Below are 15,011 nucleotides of genomic sequence, written 5' to 3'. Positions count from 1 at the left end.
AGGAAGGATATTGCTTTTGGTCTCAGCACTGGAAAAAAGGTGAAAGCCTTCTACAATATTCATGGGTAGCGTGCTTAGCTTAGCATAGGTATGTCAATAAATCATTGCCATAGCTCTGTGACAATTGAAGGTCTTGGTGTGTGTGTGTGCATGTACACATACAGACCTTTTTATAAGGAAATATTTAAGAACTTCCTGACTGTAAAGAAAAATACAATGAATGTCATAAAGCACCTAGGTGTCATGATAAGTGTGTTTGGAGAAGGCAAAAGTATTTTGTTTTCTAAATATTTAAACATGGCCAACATATCAGTTGGGAGGTTTAAATGCTATGGGAAGGACTCTAGAGTAATATAGTGGATAATTCTCTCTAACCTAGAAAGGAGAATTGGAACCTGAAGGATGACATCATTAAGGTAATATTTGAGCAAGATGCATTGGGCAACAGTATCCTGAATAACTGAGGCAGGGTTGCTCCTGGAATCTTGGGAAGGAGGAAGCGGTAATAATAATCCAGATGCAAGGTGACAGAGGCAGAGTGATAGGAAGTGGTAGAAATGTAGAGGAAGGATTGGCTATAAAAGACATTTTAAAGGAAAAATCCCTATGACTTTGTGAATGTGATAGATAATTCTGAAATATTGAGTCTCAGTGACTTGAATGACTTAACACCAGAGAGAGAGAAGTGGGGAGGGGCAGCTGGACCATAGGGAAATATAAAAGTTTACTTTTGGACATCTTGAGTTCAATAATACAGTGAGACACCCAGATGGAAATTCTCTGGCTCAATCTCTGTCATTTTAGGACATTGTTGTTCTCCGACGGATGCACTGAGGATATCAGATCTGGAGACGGCACAGAGAAATTTAACACAAATGAAGAACGAGCTAAATTTGAAAATGTTGAGGTCACAGCACAGCCACAGCTGAGACATGCTGCGGTGTTCCGGTTGGATATTTGATCTCGCATCATGTTGACTGCCTGCCAGGCTAGATGCCTTCATACATCGACTGTGTTCTGGCTTAGACTTCTGCTTCTACTCATCTGCAAGTATTTAGCTTGTAGTCAGGCATTAGGACATGTCGGCTTTATGATTTAAAAATGTAGAAAAATATTCTTATTTTACAGTGGCCCAACATATTGAAGCCTCCAAATTTGTGGAGTAGATATAGAAATCAAAGAGTTATATTCTGACTGTAATGCCAATATCTCTGATCTAATCCTCTTGGTAAAGTTTAACTCATCCTTTCAGAACTAACTCAAAAGTTACTGACTCTAAGCAGCCTGCCTGACTCCCCCAGGCAGTTTGTCTTTTCATTGTCCATGTTCTCATAAGACTTTGTTCTTATTTCTACTAGAGCACATAGAATAGTCTACGTGTCTGTCTCTTGCCACTAGACTGGGAGCATCTTGAAGATGGGAACCATTTATTCCGTTTTGTATTTCCCACTCCCCTAACAGAGCGGCAGTTAGTGATATTTCGTTGTTGGAAATAGCCAAAAGAGAAATTTTAAGAATAGGGATGGAGCAATGTGCAGCAGCCATAGCGAAGCCTGTATACACATCATATGTCACATCCCTGCTGATGCCATTAATGCTGCACCAGCAGAGGCAGTGCTCTCATTACATGCTGCTGGCCCATATTTGTAATGTGTGACATTTTTTATGAAATACTGTCAAGGGTAATACATCATATAGTAACCTTTGGATTATGTGCTGAGACTGGTCTTAAACATAGACACAAATAAACTTCAAGGATAATGCTATTTTCTAAGAAGGGTCTGATCAAAGAGCTCTGGCTGGGAAAATGAGGCAGAACATTACATTCCGTTAAGTTAAACACAAGTGCCTGAAAAAGAAGTTTCCTTCTGTCTCCTCCAGTTGGGGTTGGGGTTATTATGTGAAGATAATCAGGTGACTCTGAAATGTGGAGGAATATTTATTTCTTGTAGTATGTCAGTGTTTGAAAAGGGAGTGAGGGCTTGCTAAAGGTTTGACCACCCTTGGGACTCGAGAGGTTTGTAATCATTTTATCTCAAGAGGCATTTTTTAAAATAAAAGGACACATGACAACTTGAGTAAATTTCAGATGTCAACTGTGGGCTCACCATTAAAGGTATTCTCTCTGTGTATCCAGAAAGATCTAGGATTTTACACATATTATAGAGTATAAATAAAGGAAAGCTTCTAAGTCTCATCATTTTTGTGTGAATCCACATAAGACTCCTTTGATGAGCTTAGTGTTTCCTGTTAAGGAAAAGCTTATAGGTGAGAGGAACAGTAAAATTACAATTCTTTGTCTTCCTTAATTAGACTAGAGCTCACCATAGATCTTCCTCAAGCTGTGAGAAAATCCAAGCAATAATTCACATTGTCAGGTCAGCAGAAATGCGCACGGTGGTCTGATAGGACTGAAAGATTTGCTTAAGTGATCTATCTGTGAACTGAACAGTGCAGAAGAGATACACAGCCTTCATCGGAAATACACCCTCTGATGATGCTGAGCACAAACAGCAATGAAAATAAATCCCAGCAAGATTCTTATACCACCTTTACAGATGTCATTCTAGAGGAAATATATAAATCACATTAACGCCAATTGATGCGGGGCACTAATTAATAAGTCCCATTAAATCTTGGAGTAATGACATTTAGCATCTAATGAATGCCTCATAATCTCTTGATCATTAATATTTCATGGCATAGGAACACAAGCATTGGCATCCCTGGGCTCATGTAGCGTGGTTTTCTGTCTCTGACATGGCCCCAAGGGCATTAAGTGGCACAAGGGTATTACACCTCTGTTGTAAGACTCTACAACATAAGCAATTAACTCATTCAGTACCTTGGGTCCTAACATTTCCTCATTTTAGAAAATGTGAATCTGCCTGCCATTCTCAGAATTAACATCAGTGAGTGCTGAGTGCCCTGGAAGAACAGAAGGAGCTGAGATGTTGACTTTGTCGTGGAGCATTGCTTTGTTGTTGACTCTCCCAGCCCACGCAGGAAACTTGCACAGGAGAGGTCATTACTTTGATTTATTACTGGGGTTTTCTTTATTCAAAGGCAATAATCACCATACAGAGCAGGTGCCATTGCAAGGGTTTATTGATCCTCTGCTCTTCTAGAAATTCCAGGAGGTCGTCACTCTGGCGGGAGATGGAGGTGGTCGACAAGTCCATCCCGGAGCAGGCTGAAGTGAAATAGGAGAAAATCTCTGGCCGTCGGTGTATCTGTCCAGTGACACTCGGTGTCTTTTCTTTCAGAAGAGTTGGAGCAGAGAGAACGCTTAGAGAGGTTGCAATGGGCAAGAGAGACGGAAGGAGAGCGACGACAGCGAGAGCTGCCAAGGGGTCTAAGAGGCTGAATCCTTCCGGCGGCGCGAGAAAGGGTCTACAGCTCCAGATCAAGATTCCAAAGAGTTAAATATTACCACGCAGCCCGACCTGGATGGGATTTGCTTCTGGGTACAAAACGGGACACTGATCAAAATCAACTTGGACAAGTGACAAGACAGAGTCTGATGTTGGTGGATGTCTTTTAAGGTCGTTGGAGGGGAGAGGACGGGAGGCGGTGTGCTCAGGGGTAGGTGGAGAGAAGCATCGAATCCAGGGATATAAAGGGATGCGGAGCCGGGAAACAGAGGACAAAATGAATGGGGAAAGAGAGAGAGGAAGACTTGAAGAAAAGTAAGGCGAAAGTAGGGACAGGGTTAAGGAGAGAGGAGGATAAGAGAGAACTGAGGGCGGCGAGGAGGGATTAACGAGGGAAGGGGGATCGCTGGAGAGAAGCGCGGACGGTTGGATCAGGAGGTGGGGAGGGGGCGAGGGGAGTGAGCGGGTGGGGGCGCAGACAGCGAGGCGAGGGGGCTGGAGCAGAGGAGGAGGGCAAGAAAGTGCGGGCGGCGCGGGGGCGGGCGAGGAGCCTGGGGGCCGGGGAGGGGCGCAGGGCGTGGGGAAGGGAGAGAGGGAGCGAGCCGGGCCGGGAGCGGAGAGCCGGGAGGCCGCGGGAGGGAGGTGGGGGGCAGGAGGGGGAGCGCGGGAGGGAGCGCGGCGGAGGGCCGAGGCCAAGTGCATTGTGTCTGGCGGCGGCGCGCGAGCCCACCGGCGGCTGCGGCGGCGGGGCGGGAAGCCATGGAGCCGCGGGCGCTCGTCACGGCGCTCAGCCTCGGCCTCAGCCTCTGCTCCCTGGGGCTGCTCGTCACGGCCATCTTCACCGACCACTGGTACGAGACCGACCCCCGGCGCCACAAGGAGAGCTGCGAGCGCAGCCGCACCGGCGCCGACCCCCCGGACCAGAAGAACCGCCTGATGCCGCTGTCGCACCTGCCGCTGCGGGACTCGCCCCCCCTGGGGCGCCGGCTGCTCCCGGGCGGCCCCGGGCGCACCGACCCCGAGTCCTGGCGCTCGCTGCTGGGGCTCGGCGGGCTGGACGCCGAGTGCGGCCGCCCGCTCTTCGCCACCTACTCGGGCCTCTGGAGGAAGTGCTACTTCCTGGGCATCGACCGGGACATCGACACCCTCATCCTGAAAGGTGAGCGGCGGGCGCGCCCTGCGTCCTGGGCGCCCGCGCGGGGAGCGCAGCCCGCGGCTCCCCAGGGGCGCGCCGGTCCCCGCGGCCACCTCCCCGCCGCGTCCCCGCGCCCCGCTCCCCCGCACATTCTTTCATCCTTCCCCGCCGCCTCCGTTCCTTATCCCTCTCCCTTTCTTTCTCCCGTTCCTCCCTTCTTCTCTCGCTCTTCTTTCTTTCCATGACTCTCTTCTTTCCTTCTCATCCTGCTCTTCCTTTTCCCCCTTCCCTGAAGTCTGTGCTTTAGCCCCCCGCCTCTATCTCTTCCCTTTCCCGTCTTCTTTTACTCTCCTCTCGTCCTTCGCTGTCTTTGTACACCTGCCAGACTTGAATGCATGTGTGGGTTTTCTTGATACTGCTCCCCATGAGGGTAACAGTCAGCACGACCTCACCTTTCCCAGGCGGGCTCCGTCCCTCAAGTTGTGCTTTCCTTTTAGAAATACCTTTGGAAAAAAAAGTGGTGCAAACCTAAGAAGAGGGGGAAGAGGGTTTTTTCTTGTGTTGTGCCGATGTTGGTAGCAGATGGAACTGATGTTGTCATCCCACCCTGGCAGCTAATGGGGAGCTAAGGAAGCTGGAGGAACCTTTCTCCAACCCTCCGAAGCGCAGGGTTCGCATGGATTAGACCTCAGATACCATTAAGTCATTGGTGGAGGCAGCCGAAGGCAGATAGGACATCTACTTTTTTTCGCCCTTCCTGATGAGTGGGCACCCCATCCTCAGTGTCCAGGCACACCAGGGTGTGGAGAGGAGAGAACCTGCGCCAGCCCCTTAAAGTAGAGCTTTCTGGATTTGCACGTGGACCTCTACAAAATCACTCTCTTCTGTTTGTGATACCTTTAAGGTTGTTTTTGTTGTTTTGTTATTTGACACTGAGTTGTAGAGCGTCAGTTTGCTCTTCTGAAATCTATGCAACACCTGGCTCCCATGCATGTAATCAGATAGTTTGAATTTTTTTTGTAATGTAAAACGTAAAAATATTCAATGTGACCATTCTGTTGGTGAAGCTTCCAACTTTCAGAGCTCGACGCTTAATATAAATTCTTTTTCTCTGAGATGAAAAAAATAAATCTTCTTTCCCTTGGACTCATTATTGCAAGAAAAAGAAAAAGTCTAAAATCAGTACATTTTAATATTTAATGGCCATTCAGGAAAGCAAATGAACAGACTTGTATTGAATTACAGTTTGGAATGGAATTACATAGAAAGGAGGGAGTTAGTAACATTTTGGCCTTTGGAGTCTTGTTAGTTGGCTTATTCTTCATTTCTCAAACATGTCAACTTCCTCCTTCCCATGGCTAGCTCAGCTGGGGACTGCCATCTGAAATCTGTCTGTGCCTGGAAGGATGCCAGCGCTTTTGGGGGAATCAGATATAGTAACCTTCCTTTGGGAAGTGCACCTTTTTCTTTCCTCTCCTAACTTGCATCCAAATCTGATTTCTCCTCATGAAGATGCTGCATAATTAATTCTGATAGTGGCATAGTACATGAACAAACTGTAAAAGCTGAATTTGGAGGCTCAGTTATGGAATGCTCATTTTGGCAAGGCAATTTTGAAAGCTAAGCAGTGTAGTCTGTCTTTGGAAATGACAGAGCTGCATTTCCTTACTCCCTTTCTATGTCTAGAGTATTTGATTGCATGTAAATTGGATATAGAGTAACACCTGAAACACCAGGGCAGAGTCCAACTCAACAGCAGGAGGAGAGGGACCCCCACAGGACACTGCATATTCCCCACCTCTGCAAATGCCCAGGCTAGTTGAGGTGCCTAGCTCCGGGGCAGTCCAGGATGGAATAGTTCTAGGGGTGGGAGGGACTTTAGAGGTTATTGAATCCAGCCTCCCACCCATTGTTCAAACTCCCTTCTTCTACAATCTTGCTGACAAATGGCTGTCCAGCCCAGTACTTCCATAACACAGAACTTGTATACTAGTTAAAAGAATTATATTTTTCTAATCATAAATGCTTGTTTCTTAGATTAGTAATATTGATGGTGTTTAGCTATTCCTTTGTGCAGAATGCTAAAGAGTTCTAGGTTGTAATCAGAAGACATGGGCACCATTGCTGGCTCTACCGCTAAATTGCAGTGTATCCTCTGACAAGTGTCCAGGGCTCCTTGGCCTTCAGTTTTCTTGTCTATGGGATTGGGAAGGCTGACTATTCTTGAGGGAATTTTCTATTTCTGAAATCTGTCATTGTTGTAATAATAACAATGTAAATTTAGCTTCTGGGAAAGTTAATGAGCTGACATTATTAAGACATGAGGAGCTTAAAGAAAATGACAGACATCCATACATTATAAGATCATAATTTGTTGTTTGGGAGATGGCCCAAAATGCCTCCATTACTTTCAACATTGCTACTAACTTACCTTGGACTAGTTACATAACTCTTCTGGATCTCAGTTTCATCATCTGTAAAATGAATGGGTGAAATGAACAGCTTTAGGGGCCGGCCCGGTGGCGCAAGCGGTTAAGTGCGCGCACTCCACTGTGGCGGCCCGGAGTTTGCAGGTTCGGATCCTAGGTGCGCACTGACGCACCACTTGGCAAGCCATACTGTGGCGGCGTCCCATATAAAGTGGAGGAAGATGGCCACAGATGTTAGCTCAGGGCCAATCTTCCTCAAGAAAAAAGGGGGAGGATTGGCATCAGATGTTAGATCAGAGCTAGTCCTCCTCACAAAAAAAAAAAAGAAAATCATAAAAAAATAAAATGAACAGCTTTAAAATTCCATGATTCTGTGAATAATTTGAGAAAGGAAAATGTTGGTGACATTTTCCTTTCTCAAACAGATGATTTTGGCACCCGTATTAGGTAAACATTGTTTTGGCATCTGACATTAGTGGCTGTGCTATGAATTTCTTAAATGAGCCATGTATTACTAGAAATTGACGTCACATCGAATTGAAAAATTTGGATAACTAGGGTCCCAAGTTCCATTCTTACTTTCTTCTCTGAATTACCTTGTTGATGAGTCCTAACATTTAGAAATTTTAATAATAGGAAATGAAGAAAAGTAGACTTGGATGGGAGAGTGAGGAGAGGCAGGAAAGGGCCACAAGAACAGCCTGGCATATTAAGTGAGCTTTTGAGAGAAAAAGAGGCCAGCCTTTATTCATGTGGACTCAGAGGGCAAAGCCAGGTGGTGGGTGCAAGTTGCAGAGAGGAAAACGTAGAGTTGATAATGTGGAAAACATTCTCCCAGTTGGAATTGTTTGCATTTCCTGTTACTGGAGGCCAGGCAAGTATTTCTGAGAGATGTAGAGGAGATAGAAACATACAATGTAGACAATGCAAGATTGGTTTAGAAATGAAATGTATAGACGCTATAGTGTTAATCTACTTAAGAGAAATCACATGAGTCAGAAAAGTATTGATCTCAATGGGACAGGTATTTGGGAAAATCATCACATTGTCACCCTTTTGTTATGATTCTAGTTCACTTCTAGCCCAAAGTGACCCTAGAAGGTCTAGATTGGACCTCTAACCAGGACCTTCAGTAAGGATGGAGGTAAAGTTATTGATAAACCCATTAAGAACTGAGACTAGAACTCTATGCTACTCTACCAGGCTGACAGAGGACCACTCACCAGTACGGTTTGAATACAGTTGTTTTTCCAGCAGCAAGTCCTCTTACTAGCACTATATTGACCAATCCACGTTTCACTATCTTGCCCACTGGGCTAACATGGGAACTTACAAATGCTTTGGAGATGTTAGGTTCATGCTATATTTCCATAGTTAACTATCCAATGCCATAAATGCCCATTGAAAGCCTATAGTGTGCAAGGTACATTAGGAAGATTTTAGCTACACATGTGGGGGTTCTTTTGTGTTTAAGTTGGTCAGTTGACTCTAAATTATTCTTCCATATATGCCCTTCTTGCAGCTAACTTTTGATGCTAAGGAAGCTTTGCTGGTCAAAGTAAGGACTATCTCTGCTAAGTATGCAAATAAAGTCATCTTCCACCCAGCAATAGCAGGCTAGAAGAGTTGAGGGAGCCTTGTGGTAGGAACTTGAGAGAACGGATTTAAAAGGTAATGACTCAGGCCCCTCTGTGCGACTGGGAATTTGACTGTTTGAAAGAAGCCTTTCTATGTAAAAATCACAGAAATCCAGTAAGGCAGGTGGGTGTGGTGTGGATTACATAAAGACCCCAGGAAATGAGCTTCATTCATTCATTCATTCATTCATCCAGTTATTCACTTAACAGATATATATTGAGTGACAGGTATTGTTCTGGGTGTAGAAGATACAGGAGTGAGCAAAATGGATAAAAATGCCTGCCTTCATAGAGTTTATATCAAGTAGTAGAGTTGTTTTCTAGTGGCTTATACAGTACCCGCTGTTAGTAGGTTATGGGAAGAGCACTTTGGGAAGGCTGTAGCACCGGTAGGTAAATGACAGAGAATACAGCACAAAGTGCTGGAGTGCTGTACCCTTTGGGGGACACCTGGCCATTCTGTTCCAAGTGCAATTCTTATGTTTAAACTACTGGATGAACAGTAAAAGAGGAGGACAGATGGAAGGAGATTCAGTTGGAAACATTATATATTGCTTCTTTCAGTTACTGACTTTAATAAATAAAACACTGACTTTAATAAATAAACATTGATGAGATTTGTGAATACATTATGTAGAACTTTGGAGAAATTAATTCTGAATAGGAATTAGTCATTGAAATTATATCAGAAGTTCCAATGGTTCTTACTAGCCTTAAATTTAATTAAAAATTTTTTTTCATTAAAATTTTTCATTAAAAGCAATTAACATTACTTTTCAAATATATGTACCTTGTTATGTAAATCAAATTCTAATATTATATATTGCCTGCAATAAACAAAGGGAAATTAATGTTGTAGTGTTTCGTTTTTATGAAATTAGAAATGATAGAATTTCAAAAATGAGAAGATTCTAATTCTGTATGCATAATGTTAACTTTTATAAATCATTTGGGATTGAATTCTTGAAACTTGAAATAAAACATGTCCTTGTGGTTTCAGAAGCATTTTTCCTCTAATGAGATAAACAGAGATATCAAAGACAGTAGGACATAAATACTTTGTCATTTTGCTCTCTGCAAGAAAAAGAAAGTAAGAAAATTGCTAGGAATTCATTGGGTCTGCTCTTCACTCTGCTAATGATTTATCTGTTTCCCCTGTTGCTTATTTTCCATGAAATTAATAGTCTGTACAGGACCCACCAAGTTCTACCTGACACAGAAATAGATTGATGATTTTCTTCAGCTCATTTGTAGACCAAAGTATTATTTGTGTTAGAATAATTATCTCCCAAGAGCAGATATATCTAGGAAAGCTGAGAGCTAGCACTGTTTTTCCTCCCTGACCCATTAGTTCACATATTGTTCTCAGACCTTCTCTTGGACCAGAAGATGGTGCTGGTAAAGAGATTCCTCAGTTTTAGGGGTGCTGGGGATATCGTTAAGACTTCCTTTTTCTTTCTTTGCTTATCCAGCCAAGTGGTCTCTGAAACTGTTTTGAGCATCAATCTATATAATTTATATTTATTCATTTTTAAATTATGTGCGTGGACTATACTAACATATACATCATAAAACACAGACAAAAGCAAATTTTGAAGGGATATGGTAGTGAATAGACACAAGTAGAAGTTCAACTATTTCTACCCCACATTCCAAAGGATTGCTTCTGCACCCCCTGGCGTGTACACACTCCACTTTGAAGATTGTTTCTCTCACTGCTCATTAGCGGAGCCAAGCTTCTCATCTGGGCAGAGGAAGGAGTGATTTTTCCCATCATGGCTGAAATTTATGGTGGGTCTCCCAGTGCACTGTTATATCAGACACGTTCATCTTGCACAGGGGAGAGAAGAAGATGCATTTTATTTCTGTATTATTTCTGACGTTAGGCACAGTGTTAAATGAGCCCTTTTTGATTGAACAACTGCCAGCTCATACTACACAACTCTTAATGACTAGATTTGTGGTTTGTCTCACGGTGTGCTGAAGCTGAACTTACCCAAGCGTGATAAGTGTGTGTTTCAACACGTTCTATTGCTAACACTCCTGAAGCTTATCTTGAACAGAGATTAAATTCTTACTTGCTACTCTGCTATCAAAAAAAAAAGATACTTGCTTCCATTCTTTCCATCTGCACACAGGAATTGTCTTTTAAAAGTAATTTCTAAACAAAAAACTGGATGGTGCTTTAAGTGGGTTGTGATCAAAATTGCCTGAATCAATGACATTTGTATCCACCATGCCTCATGGATGACATTTAGCAATGGCCTTGAGGGGAAAAAAAAGACGAGTTTTTGCTGTGTCATAGAAAGTTCACATCCAATTATACCCGAGTCGCTGTGATTTTTTCCTTAGCTACTGATTTTTCTTCTTCAAAGCTCAAAAAGAGCCCTCAAACCCCATCAGGCAGACTACTCATAATTGCAAGTGTTCTTGATTGCCATAGCAGATAAGCTTTTGTTGGGGGAGCATCTGGACGTTACGTTTCATTGAGGGAGGAACTCAGAATCCCAGTGTCAGTGCTAAGTATGAGACCCTGAGGAGTGGAAACACTAAAGGAATTTAGGCAGATCAGAGGATTTTTCCCAACAGTTAACAGGAATGAACTCTTCTTTCATCTTTGAGTACACCTGCAGTGCAGTGTACCCCAGATTATTGAACTGTGACCTCTGCCAAGCAAGCCATGGCCTCGGATTGGCTCTCTTCTCGTTCCCTGAGCCCACCTTTCTTGTGTCCACCTTATATTTCAGGGAGATTCCACTGTCCTTTGACACTCAAAGATGTAAACATGTAGGTCCCATTTTCTTGTATTATTTGCTGGTTAAGAGAATAAAAATAATCAGATTTGGTCATCCCCCTTACTTCCCATCCCCTTGCAAAGGCAACTGGTGAAATGGAAGGAAAAAGTTGAAAACAACCAACCTGGAGGGTTGGCAAATGATACAAACAGCAAATGTATCTCCTTTGGAGTAAAACATTAGCTCAATATTTTGGGGCAATTCAGCTAAGATGATTTTAACCATGTTGATTAGCTTTAGGTTTAAAAAATTTGTTTTGTCTACGTTTACTATTTTTTAAAAACGCCACACCATTGATATTGTCTAAAGCTTTGCACAACTGATTGTAAAGACTTTTATCAAAATAAAGGCATTTGTAAGTAGCAAATGGACTTTATCTTCAAAACCTGGTAAAATTTATGACAGTTTATTTTTTCGCTTTCTTATAGTGTTCCCCTGTGGTTAAAAGTGATTGCCGTGATTAATCTGTTTTATTGCAAGTTTTAACTAAAAGGATGTAACTGAACTTCTTAGAGCCTGAGAGAGTCTGCATCCGCAGTCGTGAAGCTGACAGCCTTTGTTTGCTGCAGAGTAATGGGAACTACATGCTGCACTCCATCTTGCTTGTAACTCAGCCAGATAAGCTGATTGCAGACCAAACAATAATGTCATGGGGACACCCATCAGGGAATGCATTAGCAAGTGAAAAAAGGGGAACAATACAAACCATATTTTAGTTTCCGTTATCTTGAATTACTGAGGACACACTGAATTATTTTCTATAACTTGCTGGATGTCTCCCAGTGTTCAGACTTTTTCATATTTTGTTCATGGGTAAAAATCAATCAACTCGTTTCTCCTCTAAGGACCTAAAGGATATAATATGTTCTCTTTTAGTTTCTGCAAGTTATTTGATACTCTACAGATAGACAGGGAAGAGATTCCAGAAATATAAGTGAGAAATTCTGAATGCATAGATAATTCCAGAAGGCTTAGTTGTCCAATTACAACAGATCACTCAACTTCAGATCAACACTGATGCTTCTATGTGCCATGCCAATAAGCACTGACTTGCAGACTTAGGGTCTATAACAGAGGAATAGGAAGGGTAGACAGAGTGGGGGGTGGGGAAGGGAGGCTGTATTTGGCTTGGATCTCTTTTATCTACATTTTAAGGAATTTTCATTTGATGTGGGGGATGTGAGCATTTGCTTCACTCAACAATCAGTCAACAAACATTACTGAGTGTTGGAAAAGTGCTTTTGAAAATAAGAGTCTGCTTAGTGAAGAACAGGGGTGCTGTGTCCTCCTTGTCCTGTGGGGTTGTGCTTTCCCTGACTACACCCAGAGTGGTGAGGAAGGGGGTCTGAGTAGGTGGGTGGGACTGTCGGTTAATTTGGGTCTGAATGCCATTTCTTAAGTTCTCACAGTTTTGAAGACTGCTTACAGTAGTGTTTACAGTTGTCATGGAATTTGAAGCATGTGCATCCTGTTAAATGGTGCTGGATGAAGTTATCTTGAAAAACAACAGAAGTGATCACTTGTCACGTGATTGAAAAATTATGAGGGGCCAGCCCCGTGGCTTAACAGTTAAGTGCTCACGCTCTGCTACTGGTGGCCCAGAGTCGGATTCCGGGCGAGCACCGACTCACCGCTTGTCCGGCCATGCTGAGGCTGAGTCCCACATACAGCAACTAGAGGGATGTGCAACTATGACATACAACTATCTACTGGGGCTTTGGGGAGAAAAGGGGGAAAAAAAAAGGAGGATGATTGGCAATAGATGTTAGCTCAGAGCCGGTCTTCCTCAGCAAAAAGAGGAGGATTGGCATGGATGTTAGCTCAGGGCTGATCTTCCTCACCAAAAAATGAAAAAAAAAAGAAAAATTATGAAGCTAATCATCAGAGTGACAGTTTAACATAGCAGAAGATAACCAGTAGGGAAGAAACCCAAAATATAGTGGCCACTAGGAATAATGGAGTGTAGCCCAATTGGAGCTCAGTATTTGTTTTATGCCACTGATACGCAAGAATTACTTATTCCAGGTGATTTAATCCTGAGCATCTGACATATTTTAGGGAAACTTTGGTGCTCAGACAATGGAAGTATTGGTTGAAGGAAGCTAAAACTAAAGTACTAGAAAAATAGAGAGGCTGAACTAAAGAGTGGCAGAGAAAGTGACAGTGACTGCTAACATGAATATTTCTGAAAAACAGTCTTTTGTTCAGGTGTTTGAAACAAACAAAACAAAAGACACGAGGAAACCGTTTACTATTCAGCAGTAAAAGATAAACTCCAGCCAGTGTCTGCCAAAGAAGCGTCAAAATCGTTGTTATATTTCTTTCCTTTTTTCTCAAGGGTTACCTTTACTTTCTGAAAGAAACTCAAATTGGTAGGAGGAAAATGGGTGAGCACATGTAGAATCAAAGATTCACTGAGTTGAAAGGAACTTTGAGCAGCGATCCTCACCCAGTTTGTTTACTATAATGCCCATGATAGATGGCTGTCACGTGTGCTGGGAACTCCTGTCAATTATGTGCATTTCCTAGCATACCGGCTCTAACTCCTTCCTTTTCTCTCTGAAAGCGTATTATCAGAATGCCTGTGAGGGAGGGGATGTTGTTATCAGCATAATCTCAAATCAGTTTTAATTTATAAAACAGAGTCTGTCATTTGAACAGGGGAGGCCCTACCATCTTACATAGAAGAGACTTAGAAACAGCAGTTTGATTGGTCCTGGGAGGGGGTGCTTTATCCAGATTGTGTTTTTTGGGGTGCGGGGATTGTGGGAGGAGCTGATGGATATTGTGAGCGTGGGTGCTTCAGGCTCCCAAAGTCATCCCCAGCCACCACCACTGATTTGGAAATTGGGAGCCATATAAATAACTCATTACCTGTTAATCTTCTAAACTGGTCCCAACACACCTGATTTGGGAAAGTTAAAAAAAAAATGACAAGAGAAATCATAAAAGGTCACAGTTTTGTATGCCCTCCAAATGTGATAGAGGTATTGAAATACATATGTCTGAGAGACGTGAAACAGAGTTGTTCCCTATTTTCTAAACCACACATACGGACAATTCTGTGGTAATATTTGATTATGCCATGGAGGAAATTGAGTGATTCTTACTAATGGGCCCCGGATTTTCATTTTGGAAATTTGTGGCATGGGTATGTTTTAGAGTACGTTTTTGTTTCTAAATCATCACATAGTTCTTGTTTCAGGGCTCTTCCAGTTCTATTTGCAGGTTAAACTGGCAAACATTTTTTTTTTTCCTGGCCAAGAATTCTCCCATGTATGTAGTTTTCTGGATTTGTTTTTATGGCTGAAAAGGTCAGATACAGCAGCATTTCTGATTAGCTACGAAACATAATTTGGGTTGTGGGTCTAATTTTTTAAAATGCAATTAATAAAGTGCTTGACAAACATTTATCCACTTGCATAGGTGGGTTTATTAGTTAAGGATCTTTTAGAGCCAAATAACAGAAAACCCGAATAAAAAATGGCTTCACCTACTAGGAACATGTATTCTCTCCCATAACAAGAAGTCTGGAGGAAGTCTGTACTCAGGTCGGTCAATTAAAGTGTCAATGCTGTTGGGCTTCAGTAGACCCAACATGAATGATTTTGCCTCGTCTCTTTGTGGTCACAGCAGTGCCC

At 42.8% G+C, this 15,011-nt stretch overlaps 1 protein-coding gene across 2 annotated transcripts in view; it reads left to right on the top strand.

Annotated features, from left to right (window-relative positions):
- Positions 1-4,075: 4,075 nt before the first annotated feature.
- Positions 4,076-15,011, top strand: part of TMEM178A (transmembrane protein 178A) — a 51,659-nt gene continuing 40,723 nt past the window's right edge. The window contains exon 1 of one of the 2 annotated variants that reach the window (XM_087436854.1): positions 4,076-4,533. In XM_087436854.1, the coding sequence (XP_087292980.1) occupies positions 4,134-4,533 (400 nt within the window). In that variant the 5' untranslated portion in view covers positions 4,076-4,133. The remainder of the gene's footprint in view (positions 4,534-15,011) is intronic. The other variant, XM_004436722.3, reaches the window with a different exon arrangement.

This window comes from Ceratotherium simum, chromosome 11, assembly GCF_057802395.1.
Source record: "Ceratotherium simum simum isolate JZ-2026a chromosome 11, ASM5780239v1, whole genome shotgun sequence".
NCBI classification, from domain to species: Eukaryota; Metazoa; Chordata; class Mammalia; order Perissodactyla; family Rhinocerotidae; genus Ceratotherium; species Ceratotherium simum.
Note: the sequence above shows the minus strand (reverse complement) of the source record. Positions and strands in the feature narration are given on the sequence as shown.